This window comes from Manihot esculenta, chromosome 8 (genome assembly GCF_001659605.2).
Source record: "Manihot esculenta cultivar AM560-2 chromosome 8, M.esculenta_v8, whole genome shotgun sequence".
NCBI lineage: Eukaryota > Viridiplantae > Streptophyta > Magnoliopsida > Malpighiales > Euphorbiaceae > Manihot > Manihot esculenta.
In genome coordinates this window covers 3930374-3943118 of record NC_035168.2, presented here as the reverse complement: position 1 = coordinate 3943118, position 12745 = coordinate 3930374, and the positions used below count along the sequence as shown (strand labels likewise).

At 27.6% G+C, this 12745-nt stretch overlaps 1 protein-coding gene across 1 annotated transcript; it reads right to left on the bottom strand.

Moving 5' to 3' along the window:
- Positions 1 to 821: 821 nt before the first annotated feature.
- LOC110620644 lies at positions 822 to 3878 on the bottom strand. The gene is made up of 3 exons (XM_021764453.2): positions 3599 to 3878; positions 1984 to 2328; positions 822 to 1545 (listed from the first exon to the last, which is right to left on the bottom strand). The coding sequence occupies exons 1-3, from the start codon at positions 3812 to 3814 to the stop codon at positions 1033 to 1035; spliced, it is 1074 nt and encodes a 357-aa protein (XP_021620145.1). The 5' UTR covers positions 3815 to 3878; the 3' UTR covers positions 822 to 1032.
- Positions 3879 to 12745: the final 8867 nt, after the last annotated feature.

Below are 12745 nucleotides of genomic sequence, written 5' to 3'. Positions count from 1 at the left end.
ATATGTTCAAATATTGATAAAAGTAAATAAATTTTTAATTCAAAAGGTTTTAAAATATAATTAAAAACATATTTAATTTTTAATATATATATATATATTACTCATTTATTTTATAATAAAATAAAATATTCAATATTTTTATTAAAGAAAGGTAAAAGTAAAATCGAAATTCTCAATTCAAATATGTAAAATTGATACTTATAAATACTAATTCAAGATTATAAGTTTCTATTTATATAAAAAAGTTTAGTGTGAAACGGTCATACTTTTCTTTTCTATTCTTTTTTTATCGACGCATAACTGCCGTTCTATTATAATTTCACTTATTACTCATGGTTCTCATAAGTCAGCTATTTAATTATCCTCCACGAAAGGGCTCATACTGATGAATTACGATATAACTGGACTTGCTCTTCTACTTCTATTCCCTATCACGTCAAGCAAACTAAATTTTTCATTGGCTAGACCCCTTTATGGCGAGCCTGAACTCTCGGTTATCTTAATCGCGAATTGAATAGTATGTTAATGGATCAGCTTGCATAGTAAATTTTAGTAAATTTTAAATTTATTTCCCTTTTCAAAACTCGACCTAATTTTGAACTTATTTCCTTTTTCAAAACTCGACCTAAGCCATCGGTAATCAAATACAAAAATCTATTTCTCTTGCTTTGGTACAAAGCTATCATAATTTTCTATAAATGAACATATATATGCACATCATTCATGCTGTAATGAATAGTACAATCTAAGCAAGCCAAAAATATTGATTAAAAAAACCACTTTTAATACATTTAGTCTTGTTGAAGGAAACAAAATTAGACGAGGCGAAAAGAAAGCATATATGTTACACATTGACTTATTGTCTTATCTATGTACAAACAAATTAAGTAAAGAATAATAATCCTCTAATACGTAATCGTGCATGCAATTCTAGTCTGAGTCAAAATCATGATAGAATTCTACCGGATGCGCTGTAAAAAATTTCCAATTGTCAGCTATTCTATTATGTATATATAGCAAGTACTTAAAGATTCAACTCCAGTCTAGTTTCTCTTCAGGATCATCTTTTTGCACTTCTTTAGGAGGAATGAAGCAATCCATTGATAACCCTTCAACATTAAAAGCTAAATCATCAATGCTCCAAGTCTCCTCCATTCTTGTAATGGAAAGGCCAGATTTCAAGTTATCTCCAAATCTTGTGATCATCACACTAGATTGACCGCCGTGGGCGATCATCACGCCTTCTACTGTCCGGTAGTCGTTGATTTTGGAGGCGATGCTGGTTTCCCAATATGTAGGGTAGGAACCCGGAGATTGAATTCGGGTCAAGTATGAGTCCTCTAGGTAAACGAGTAGCCCACTTCTCTGGCTGAAATAGCCAAAAACTACATGTTTGATCATTTCTGCTGTGCTATCACTTCTATCAGCTAAGTCTGCTAGCTCAGCAGACAATTTCAGTGCAAAACAATCAGTTCCTGAGATGCATTTTTCTCCCATGTACTGTGCTGTAGAGAATACTGTTGATATTGCCATAGGATCTAATCCCTGCATGGATTTTTAGTACCGTTGTTAGTATATTTTAAAAAGTAGTTATAGCATCTCCAATAAGCTTTTAAAAAAAATAACATGATAATATATTATTAACCTTTTTTGGCATTTTCATTTCTGACAGAAATATGAGTAAATTGATTCCTATATTAGCATATAACAGCACAAGGGAAGAGGAAGCAAGATCCGGCATCTTGGGAGTGGTTGGATCTGCCATTCTCCTAATCTCCTTCCGTTTTCGTTTCATATGATTATTGCTATTATATTTTACAATGAAAATATAAAAATAATAAAGTATGCACTCAGTAAAATTCATAATTTCATTCAATGATTATTGCTATTAATTTATAAAAATAAAAAATAATATTTTCAATATTGAGAGGGGAAAAAAATCCCAATAGTGCAATTATATATATTTGCTTTAATGTTACTTGCCTGAAGAGTTCGGCGAAGAGGTCGGACGCAGCCTTTGGCGGCATGGGCGCCGAGCCACGGTGTATGGCGCCAAGCGACATTACCATCACTACCGGCAACAACCTTGTGGCCGCTGACAACTAGCTCAATTAGCCACTTATTAGGGACCATTTGCCACATTACAAAGCACCCCTTTTGTAAATCGCCGGTGGCTCCAGCCGCTAAGCCGGGTGAGCCGCCTGGCTCATCCACCATAGCCATTGCGACCTTTCCGGTGGCAAATATGTTTTTGACTCTCCCTTCTAATTTCCGGCAACCGGTTGCCGCAGTGAAGTGTTGTATAATGTATTGAGCTGAGGAGGACACCTATTAAACATAAATTTATTAATTACTTGTTATGTGGGTGAGACAAAAATTCATTTAATTTGTACCCTCTGCCATTAAGAGTGGGATTAAATTTCAACTGAATTAAAATTAAATTAGAATTAAATTTATAAAATTTTAATTACATTTCCATGCTTTTTTCAAAACTAAACAACTGCTTAACAAGTTTTTCTATATTATATAAATTAAAAAATAAAATTTTAAAAATAATTAAAAATAAAGTAAAAATTAAAATAATAGTACCTTTAAATTAATAATTTTTTAGAAAAATTAACATTATAACCGTCTTTAAGTCAATTTCCACCCCTACCCACACGATGGTGGTTAGCTGTCATGGACAAAGTTGCTCAGAATCTTTGGGTATGGGAAAAAAGGGTAATTATTACAATGAACAGTCTAAAAATAAAAATTATAATTTTTTTTGGGTTACAAAATGTAATTGATGAAATATTTAATAAATGGACCACGCAGTGCAGTACGTCAGGTCCTTTTTTGGATTCTTTTACGGTGGGAGAGGGATGGCTACAGTCAAGCCAGGACCTTGATGCATCTTAGTCGAGGCTAGAAAGCAGAAACTATAAAGAAGAGAGTGGAGGGGAAATTAAATATTTATTTAGTGCATTTATTTTGTAAAAAAAATTATATGGAAAAAATTATATTTTTTAAAAATAAATTTTTATTATTTATTATAACATTAAAAAATAAAAAAATATTAGTAGATTTATATATATATATATAGAAAGTTTATTCATAAGATTCTTTACAAATAAAAAAATAAAGTTTATTCATAAGATTCTTTACAAATAAAAAAATAACTTTATTTTAAAAAATATATCGTTTTTCCTAAAATTAGCTAAAATTTTCAATTAAATAAATAAATAAATTCGATTTATTTATTATTAAATAAATAAAATTCTCACGTTTGCATTGACTTTTCACTATATATTATTTTATTATTAAATGAAAACAAAATGATAAAATATAAAACTTCTACTAAAATAAAACTGCACTAAAAATTAAGCTTTTTTTTTTTTTTTTTATCTATCGATAATACAAAGAAAAAAGAGAAGAAGAAGAAAATAAAAGAAAGAGAGCAAGCAAGAACTAAAAACAGCAAATCTTGAAAACAGTTAAGGGCAGATGAAGCACTTGGATTTAAAAACAAAACAAGAGAAGGATCCCGAAAGCTTCATCACCATAAATGGCGAAAGAGAATGAAGAAGGAGAGAGAGAGAGAGAGAAGCAAACATACCTGATTGATGGGGAGTTTGGGGAGGACGGAGACTGGAAAGAGAGGGCAACCAAGAACACTTAAGAGAATCTTTAAGTCAGATTTTTTGTTGAAGACAAGAGAGAAATGAGACTTGAGCCAATTCTTCCATGACTTGTGGCCTTTCTTTGAGCAGTTGTTGCTATTGTCTTCTTCTTCGTTAATGGGTTCTTCTGACAATGGTGCAAGCCTACTCATCTCTCTTTCTTTTTCTCCCTCTTTGCTTTTCTTTTCTTCACACACTAAGAGAGAGAAAATGGAAGCAGAAGAAAAATGGTTAGAGTAGGAAGTGTACTTAAAGGTGCAGTCTTCTCTTCTCTTTGCGTTGTCAACTTTTTCTACACGCTCTTTTGGTGCGTGGAGTTCAGTTTTCTTCTTTATTTATTATTTCTTTTCCTTTTTCCTTCCTGTTCCTTTTTTTTTTCTTCCTTTTATAATACATTATCTTCCGTTACTGTTTGCAGGAGGATGGAAGTCCAGGACGGAAAGGAAATGTCTTTTCTTCCCTACCTATATAGGATGTATTTTGATTAATGTTTTCTAATTCCTTAACGTGGTGCTTTCCAAGTAGCATAGATCTATAAATAAAATAAATAAATAAAATTTTATTTAGTTATAATTTAACTTTTACGAAAAGAAAAAAAAAAAAGAAAGTATTTTTTAGTACTCAATCAATGTCAATGACTTTTCAGGTACTTATTGGTAGGAGATTTATAGAGTCATTTTATTTTTTTATTAGAGATATATAGACACACCAATAAAAATAACAGCCTAAAACATCAGTTAAAAATTAAAAAAATTATTATTTAATTTTTATAATAAATTTTTTAATTTTAAAAAATATATTAAAACTTTATATTTTAAAAAATATATTCATTAATTTATTCATTAATTTTATCATTAAATATTTTATTATTTAATTCTTATAATTTTTTAAAAAAATTATTCATTAATCTCTTATAATTTTTAAAAAATTACTAATTAGTCCAGTTAAAATTTAAAAAAATTATTATTTAATTTTTATAATGAATTTCTTAATTTTAAAAAATATATTAAAACTTTATGTTTTAAAAAATATATTAATTAATTTATTCATTAATTTTATCATTAAATATTTTATTATTTAAATTTTATAATTTTTTAAAAAATTTATTAATTAATCTCTTATATTTTTAAAAAAATTACTAATTAATCATAAAAATATTTTAAAAATTTTATAATACTTAACGACTAAAATTAATAAAAAAAATTAACAATTATAATTTTTAAAATATAAAATATATTTTAATATATTTTTTAAAATTAAATAACCAGTTAATGAATTTCGTATTCATAAATATTATTAAAGACTATCTAATCTCTTAAAAATATTTATAAATTAATAATAATTTAAAATTTATTGGATTTGCTTTTATTATTGTAATATAAAATAATAATTTATTTATTTTTTATAATATACAAAAAATATAATTAAAATTATAATTTTATTAAATATAAAATATATTTTTTATTAAAATATATTATTATATATAATAAAAAATAAATTTTTATAATAATTTTACAATAATTAAGGTACTGCTGCATAAACCTCAAATTTAATAATTGAAAACTAAAATAAATAACTATTAAATAAATAATATATTTTTAACTATCGAATTTAATTAAATTAAAATATACGATAATTTATTTAGCAAACTATACGGTAACTTTATTTTTTCACAAAGTAAATTTTACTTTAAATAATAACGTTGATAAATTGTTAAAATTGTACTTTATGGTAAAATAAACCAAATATATTAAATATACGTAAAATAAATTATATAAAAATAATTATAAAAATTAAATCTCATATAGATTTAAAATAAAAATAATATGTTGTTTATAAAAGTCTCAAAATAAATTTTTTATTTTTAAAAAATTTACTGTTTAATTTTAATTAAAAATAATAATAAAATTAAACTGAATTAATTATTAATAATAATATAAAAAAATTTTACAATAATTAATATTAAAATATTTTAATTAAATAAAAATAAAATATAAAAAATAAAATACTCATTCAAAATTTCAATCAATCAAATCAATTTTAATTTAAAATACTAAAATTTCTATTCATACAAATGTGCACAGGAACGTAGTATAATTTGCCGAACTTAAAAATCTAGGCACCTCCCCGATTTATTCTCGTCCTCCGTCATTCTCTTTGAATAGGTTATGAAATATGAGTCAACTAAGTCAATTCAAGTTGATAATATCTTTAAAAAAAAAAAAACTGCCCGATAAAGAATAAAATAATTATTAAAAAATATACCACCATCAAAAGACTTCTTATAATACTATTAATTTCATAATATTTGATTTTCACAAATTTTTTCAATTTAGGCTAAATTTTAGCCTAAAATTAATATATAATTTTTTAATTATAATACTCACAGATTTAATTCGACGGTAGAATAAATTTGAAAAATTTTAAAATTTATTCTTTCAATCTCCAGTTTTCTGTTTTAAAAAAATATATTTAATTACAATATACGCACAATAAACTATATATATTTTAAATTTTTAGTAATTTAAATAATTACACTTTATAACAATTTAAAGAGCTTATAATTATATTTTATAAAATTTCCATATCAACCGATTACACTTTTATAAAAATCTTACATCAGAAACTAATAATAAAAAAATCAGGATATCTACTGAGCTTTTATGTAAAGTTTAAAATCAAATTATGGATTTGACTTTTTTAAATTAAAAAAAAAAAAAAAACACTTGAGTTTAAAGTTTTTGAAGGGCATTTGGAGACTTGCTTTGAGTTTTTCTTTTTCTTTTTTTTTTTTTTAGGAAAGCATGATTTGAGGTCTTCCTCACACAGCATAATTATATTCTCCTCTCCATTGTTCCACGCTCTAAAATTTGGTCTAAGTGGGCATATTTATTTCTTCATGCTTGATATTTGACATTCCTGCTGACAAATAGAACAATATTTAATTTAATTTAAATTAAAAAAATTATTCAAATTAAATTAATTTAAAATTTTAATTTATTTTTTATTTTAATTATATCATTAATTTTAATAAAAAATTAAATTAAATTTATTAATAATAATAATATATTATTTTTTTATAATATAAAAAAGTTAAATAATAATAAAAAATAAAATATTTCAATTAAATTTTAAAATTTTAAAATAATATTAAAATTTAATCGATTAAATCAAACTGATTTAATTACAATTGATTTCTATTCAAAATCAATTCACTTAAGTTTTCACAAATAATGAAATTTAATTGATTTCATTTTGAATCAAACCGATAAAATATTCACCTCTATTTCATACTCTATTTTATACTGATTATTATTTTTAATATAAAATTATTATATATATTAATTAATATTGTTTATAATTGAATTAAAATTTATCATAATTAATAAATTATAATAAAATTATTATGTATACAAGAGTTTGTATAATTTTTTTCATTTTAATTTTTTATTTAATGAAAAATTCTACAATACATCCGGATGTATATATTAATTTGTACACTCAACCAATTAGAAGTAAGAATTTCATATTAATACGTGAGTCTTAACATATTTTAGATATTTTTTTTAATTTTAAATTACGTGTCCTAATCTCATTTATAGGTATATACATGCAAGTTCATACTAGAAGTTTCCTTATTTAGTTACTTCACTTTAATTTTTTGTTTGATATAATTAATATTGCAAGAAAAAATTTAAATGAATTTTAAATTATAATAATTATATAAAAATTTATCTTTGTAAAATGAAAATTTTGAATTTTTAAAAAATTAAATTATTTCATTTTAAATAAAAAAATCGTTATAAAAATTCCGAAGGGGACAGTAAAAATGTATTCAATATTATCCAAGTAGTGCATATCACTTGCTTTTGTGGTAAATGTTAATGGTTAAGGATGTGCAAAAGCAAAATACTTGAAAACATTAATGGGCATTAAGCGACTTTTTGAGAATATTTTCAAAAATTTATATGTTAATAAAGACACGTGGTAATTATAAAAAAAAAAGAAAAATACTTTTTAAAGTATATTAATTAGAAAGTATTAAAAACCATTTGAAATCAGACTTCATATATTTTATTTATAAAAATATTAAGTAATAAAATAGCTTTTACAAATTATTTTTTCAATATCTAAAAAATAATAATTTTTTTATTATTAATTATAGAAGGACATTTAATTTGGATGAAATAAATATATAAGGATTTTAAGTATTTAATTTTAAAAATAAAAGGACATATTCATTAATTATATTAAAATTTAAAAATGAAAATATAATTTATTATTTTTATTTAATCTCAAAATCAAAATCTATTTTTTTTATTTTTGAATAAATTATGTTTAAATTGGCATCTTTAAATTAAACTGAAAAAAAAGTATAAAAATGGAAGTAAGTTAAAACAAAATAGTGTATATTTAGGTAAAATTAGAACGAGAATGTAAATACTAGTAGAAGAGAAAGTGGCGCGTGGTGATAAAACAAAGTGGCGCAGTAGATAGAGGGATTGTGGGTAAGAAAAAGGAGCTTTAAAGGGAGGCAAAGCAGGCAGGCAGGCAGCCACTGTCACTATGTCCACATCTTTTCCCCTATTTGCAATTATAGCTTTCTGGTACGTTTGGTGCTTTTTTTTTTTAACAATTTCTTCCTTCTCTTCCATCATTGCTCTTTTACATTTTTTTATGGGAAAATTACTTTTTAGTCCCTGAGTTTTAACGTAATTAACACTTCTGTCCCTCTATTTTGGCAACCCAACACTTAAGTCCCTCACTTTCTCTTCCGTCCAAATTCGTAGTCCTTCCGTCCATTTAAACCGTTTGGTCAAATAGTCAAAAGTGAGATGTGATGATTTTTTCCAAAAATACCCTCTTTCAATGTAAAATTCCAGAAGAAGAAGAAGAAGAAGAAGAAGAAGAAAAAGTTGCTGGGTAGGAAGAAGAAGAAGAAGAAGAAGAAGAAGAAGAAAGAAGAAGAAGAAGAAGAAGAAAAAGTTGCTGGGTAGAAAGAAGAAGAAGAAGAAGAAGAAAAAGTTGCTGGGTAGGAAGAAGAAGAAGAAGAAGAAGAAGAAGAAGAAGAAGAAAGAAGAAGAAGAAGAAGAAGAAAAAGTTGCTGGGTAGAAAGAAGAAGAAGAAGAAGAAGAAAAAGAAGAAAGAAGAAGAAGAAGAAGAAAAAGTTGCTGGGTAGGAAGAAGAAGAAGAAGAAGAAGAAGAAGAAGAAGAAGAAGAAGAAGAAGAAAAAGAAGAAAGAAGAAGAATAAGAAGAAGAAAAAGTTGTTGGGTAGAAAGAAGAAGAAGAAGAAGAAGAAGAAGAAGAAAAAGAAGAAAAAAGAAGAAAGAAGAAGAAGAAGAAGAAAAAGTTGCTGGGTAGGAAGAAGAAGAAGAAGAAGAAGAAAGAAGAAGAAGAAGAAGAAAGAAGAAGAAGAAGAAGAAGAAGAGGGTTAATTTTGTCAATTCACGTGTCCCAAACGGCTATTTTAGACGGAGGGACTACGAATTTGGACGGAAGAGAAAGTGAGGGACTTAAGTGTTGGGTCGCCAAAATAGAGGGACAGAAGTGTTAATTACGTTAAACCTCAGGGACTATAAAGTAATTTTCCCTTTTTTTATTTTCCTTTCTTTTCTTTTCACATTTTCTGGTAAAAATTATACTTATTTACTCATAAATCATTAGTGTCATTGATGATCTGATATTCAGAAAATAGGATTTTATAAGGATTCTGTAAAATTAAAAAAAGATTGGACCTAGTGGAAAACATTTCTCCTTTTAGTTTTCTCTTATCCGCTAGTAACGTGTAATAGAATGTGTGTCATTGGGCCACCTGTTTCTGCTACGTTGATACGGACGTATAAAGGGAGATCCCTGTCCCATGCGTAACGGCTCCTCCTGATTCTTCCGAACGCGCATGCGGGTGGTCTCACAAGGCGGATGGACTGAATTCTTTCCTGGTTCCGAGCTGAGCCGAAAGATAAGGGTACAACAGGTTCAGAAGGAGTCTGTTGATGGGGCCGAAAGAACTGGACCGACCTGTTTAAAGAAAAAGACTGGAATCTGGTCTTTGAGTCGGGCGGGCACTTGATTCTTGGAGGAGGTTTAGAAGCCTTCAGATTATGAGCTGCTCTAATGGGCTTGGCCTTAATCCGGGGTGAAGAAATCCAGCGGTCATCAGTCTTCATTCCCTAATCTTGTAATTTACTTTTAATATTGATTAAAATTTTATTATGATGATTTTTATATTTATAATAATCTTAAGAGTAATTTATATTAACTAATGCCGTCTATAACTATTATATAAAATATTAATGTTGTGCTACTAAGAAAAATAAAGTATTATATAAAATGTTAATAACTTTTTTTTCCGATCCTCACATGTTATCTTTTTTTTATTGATCCATGCACAATAAAAAATAATATAGAATGATCGCCGGATTTCTAGCATTCGATTTGAGGTTGAGTTTAAAGGAAGAGACAAGTCTAAAGCCTACTATAATTCATATTATACAAGTCAATCCGTCATTATCACATCTAATTCACACCTAAGCTAAGTCGGGCTGTCCGAAGGTCCGGATATGCTAGAAGAAAATCTACATTGTATGATGTGATGGGGAATAGAAGAGCAGACCCAACTATATTGCGATTCTATTACCACGCGTGTAAAAAAGGAATTAAATAGCCGTCTGATGAATATGGATAGATAAATACGTCCATACGTACGGTTCTGTGTAATAAGTATAAGTGACACTTTAGTAGAGTGTCAGTTATGTGTCACTAGAGAATAAAGAAAAAAAAAATAAAAAAAATGTGACTTTTCAGACTAAATTTACATGCACACTCTAAACTCTACATTCTCTAGATTTAACAACATCAACATATATAAATATTTTATGTGTTATTTTTTTATTTTATATTAATTTACTTTTATATTGCGACACTTTTACTAATAATAGAAGGCTTCAAAATAAATAAATAAATTGAAGAAATTAGTCGGTCTGAATTAGTCCAATAGCTAAAATTTTGCTTCCCGTATCTATATTCCCGAAACTTATTAAAAAATAAATAAATTAAAAGAACTATATGCATACTAATAAGTAATTATAATTAAAACGATGGATGTATAAGTTGGTCTAATTTGTATTAAAAAAAATTCTGATGGCATCTTTAACGTTAAAAAGGTTTATTATATAATTTGATAAATTTAAAATGGGCAAATATATTATTAATCTTTTGAATTTTTAATAATAATTGATGACCAATGGATTTCTTCACCCCCGGTCAGGAACCAAGCCCTCGATCACGGTCCATCACTCGGAGGCCCACGAGACCCCAATACAAATAGGTCCAGCCCGTTCGAACCTTGATACAGAATCCATATGGATTTCTCAACCAGGCCGACCCAGTTCCCGTTGCCTCTCAGGCCGGTCCAGCCCTCACTGCTTCTCAGGCTGATTCTTCTTGGACTCAGTATTATTCCTATCTCCCGGCCGAACCCGAAATCGGGAAGAAGGCCCCACCTTCAGCCTTGTGGACCCATCCACACACGCACGAAGGGAATCAGGGGCCGTTATGCATGAGACAGGTACCGGATATCCTCGTACAATCATATCAATATGGCAGAGACATGTGGTCCAATGATAGCCGGACCATTGCACGTCACTAGCATAGGAGAAAAAGAGATAAAAGGAGGATGATTCTCCCTTAAGCTCTAAGTTTTTCATTATTCCAAAAATCTCTGTAAAATCTATTTTTCTGGATCTCAAATTATCAATAATAATATTATTTATCTCCTTATTTTGAAATGGACGGTTTGTAGAAAATAATGAAATGGACACTAGAGATTATCGTGTCTCAATATATTTCTCCATGATTAGTACAGAATGCAACTGCCGCTGTTATTTCTCATGGTTGCTTGGCAAAGGTGCGCCAGTAGAACCATGGTAGAGATTTATTCTTCGTGCTTATTGTGGCAATGCATGGTGTTGGCTTCCCCGTTGCCTTTCTTGGAGTTGTCCTCTCAAAGTCTGGAATCATCGGTGGATTTTTGGGTTTTAGGCTTGCGATGCCTGAGATGCAATTGAATTTACCTTTGGTATTTCTTTACCATCTCTTAAGGGTTCCATCAATGATGATGGATGTTGAGTTTGGTTCTAGAGTGTTTTATCGATATTGAGTTTATTAATCGTTTAGTTAAAGCCATTTAGTTTAACAAAATGATAATTAAAAAATAAATTTAATAAAATAAATTTAATTTGATATATTTAATTGCATTATGGATAAATTTAACATTTTACTCATAAATAAATCAACGGTTGCGATGGTTGAGCTAGTGAGTAAGATGCGTCTTTACAGGAAGCAAAGATACGAATTTGGAGAACTACCAACTAGGGGTGAGCATTCGGTCGGTTCGGTTCAAAACCGAACCGAACCGAATAAATCGAAAATTGAAATTTTAGATTTTATGAAAACCGAACCGAACCGATTTTGGTCAGAACCCGAATCGAACCGAACCGGTCTGATTCGGTTCGATTCGGTTCGGTTTGATCGGTTTCGATTTTTAATATTTTTTTTAATTTTTTACACTTTATTTTTAGTATTTTAAAATTTAATTAAAATATTTTAATTTTAATATAATTTAATTTCTCTATATTATTGAAAAAACATATTATTAATCCTAATCGGTTCGGTTCGGTTTTTTCGGTTTTTTTCTGATCAAAACCGAACCGAACCGAAATAACTAAAATTTCTGAAATTTAAAACCGAACCGAACCGAAATGTATAAAAAACCGAACCAAATTTTCAAATCGGTTCGGTTCGGTCGATTTTTTCGGTTCGAACCGGATTGTGCTCACCCCTACTACCAACATTGAGACGCTACCTAACACAAAGCTGGAACAATAAATAATATAATATTAATTATGTTCAAGCTATTTATATAGGCATTGAAAGGTAATATAATATTTTTATCTCTATTTTATTAAAATTTAATATATTTATTACTCTACTTAATTTATGTGCAAAAATAAAAAAACAGAGATTATTTATTTTTATTTTTATAAAAATTTTAAAATATTATAATATAATTAAAATAACATAA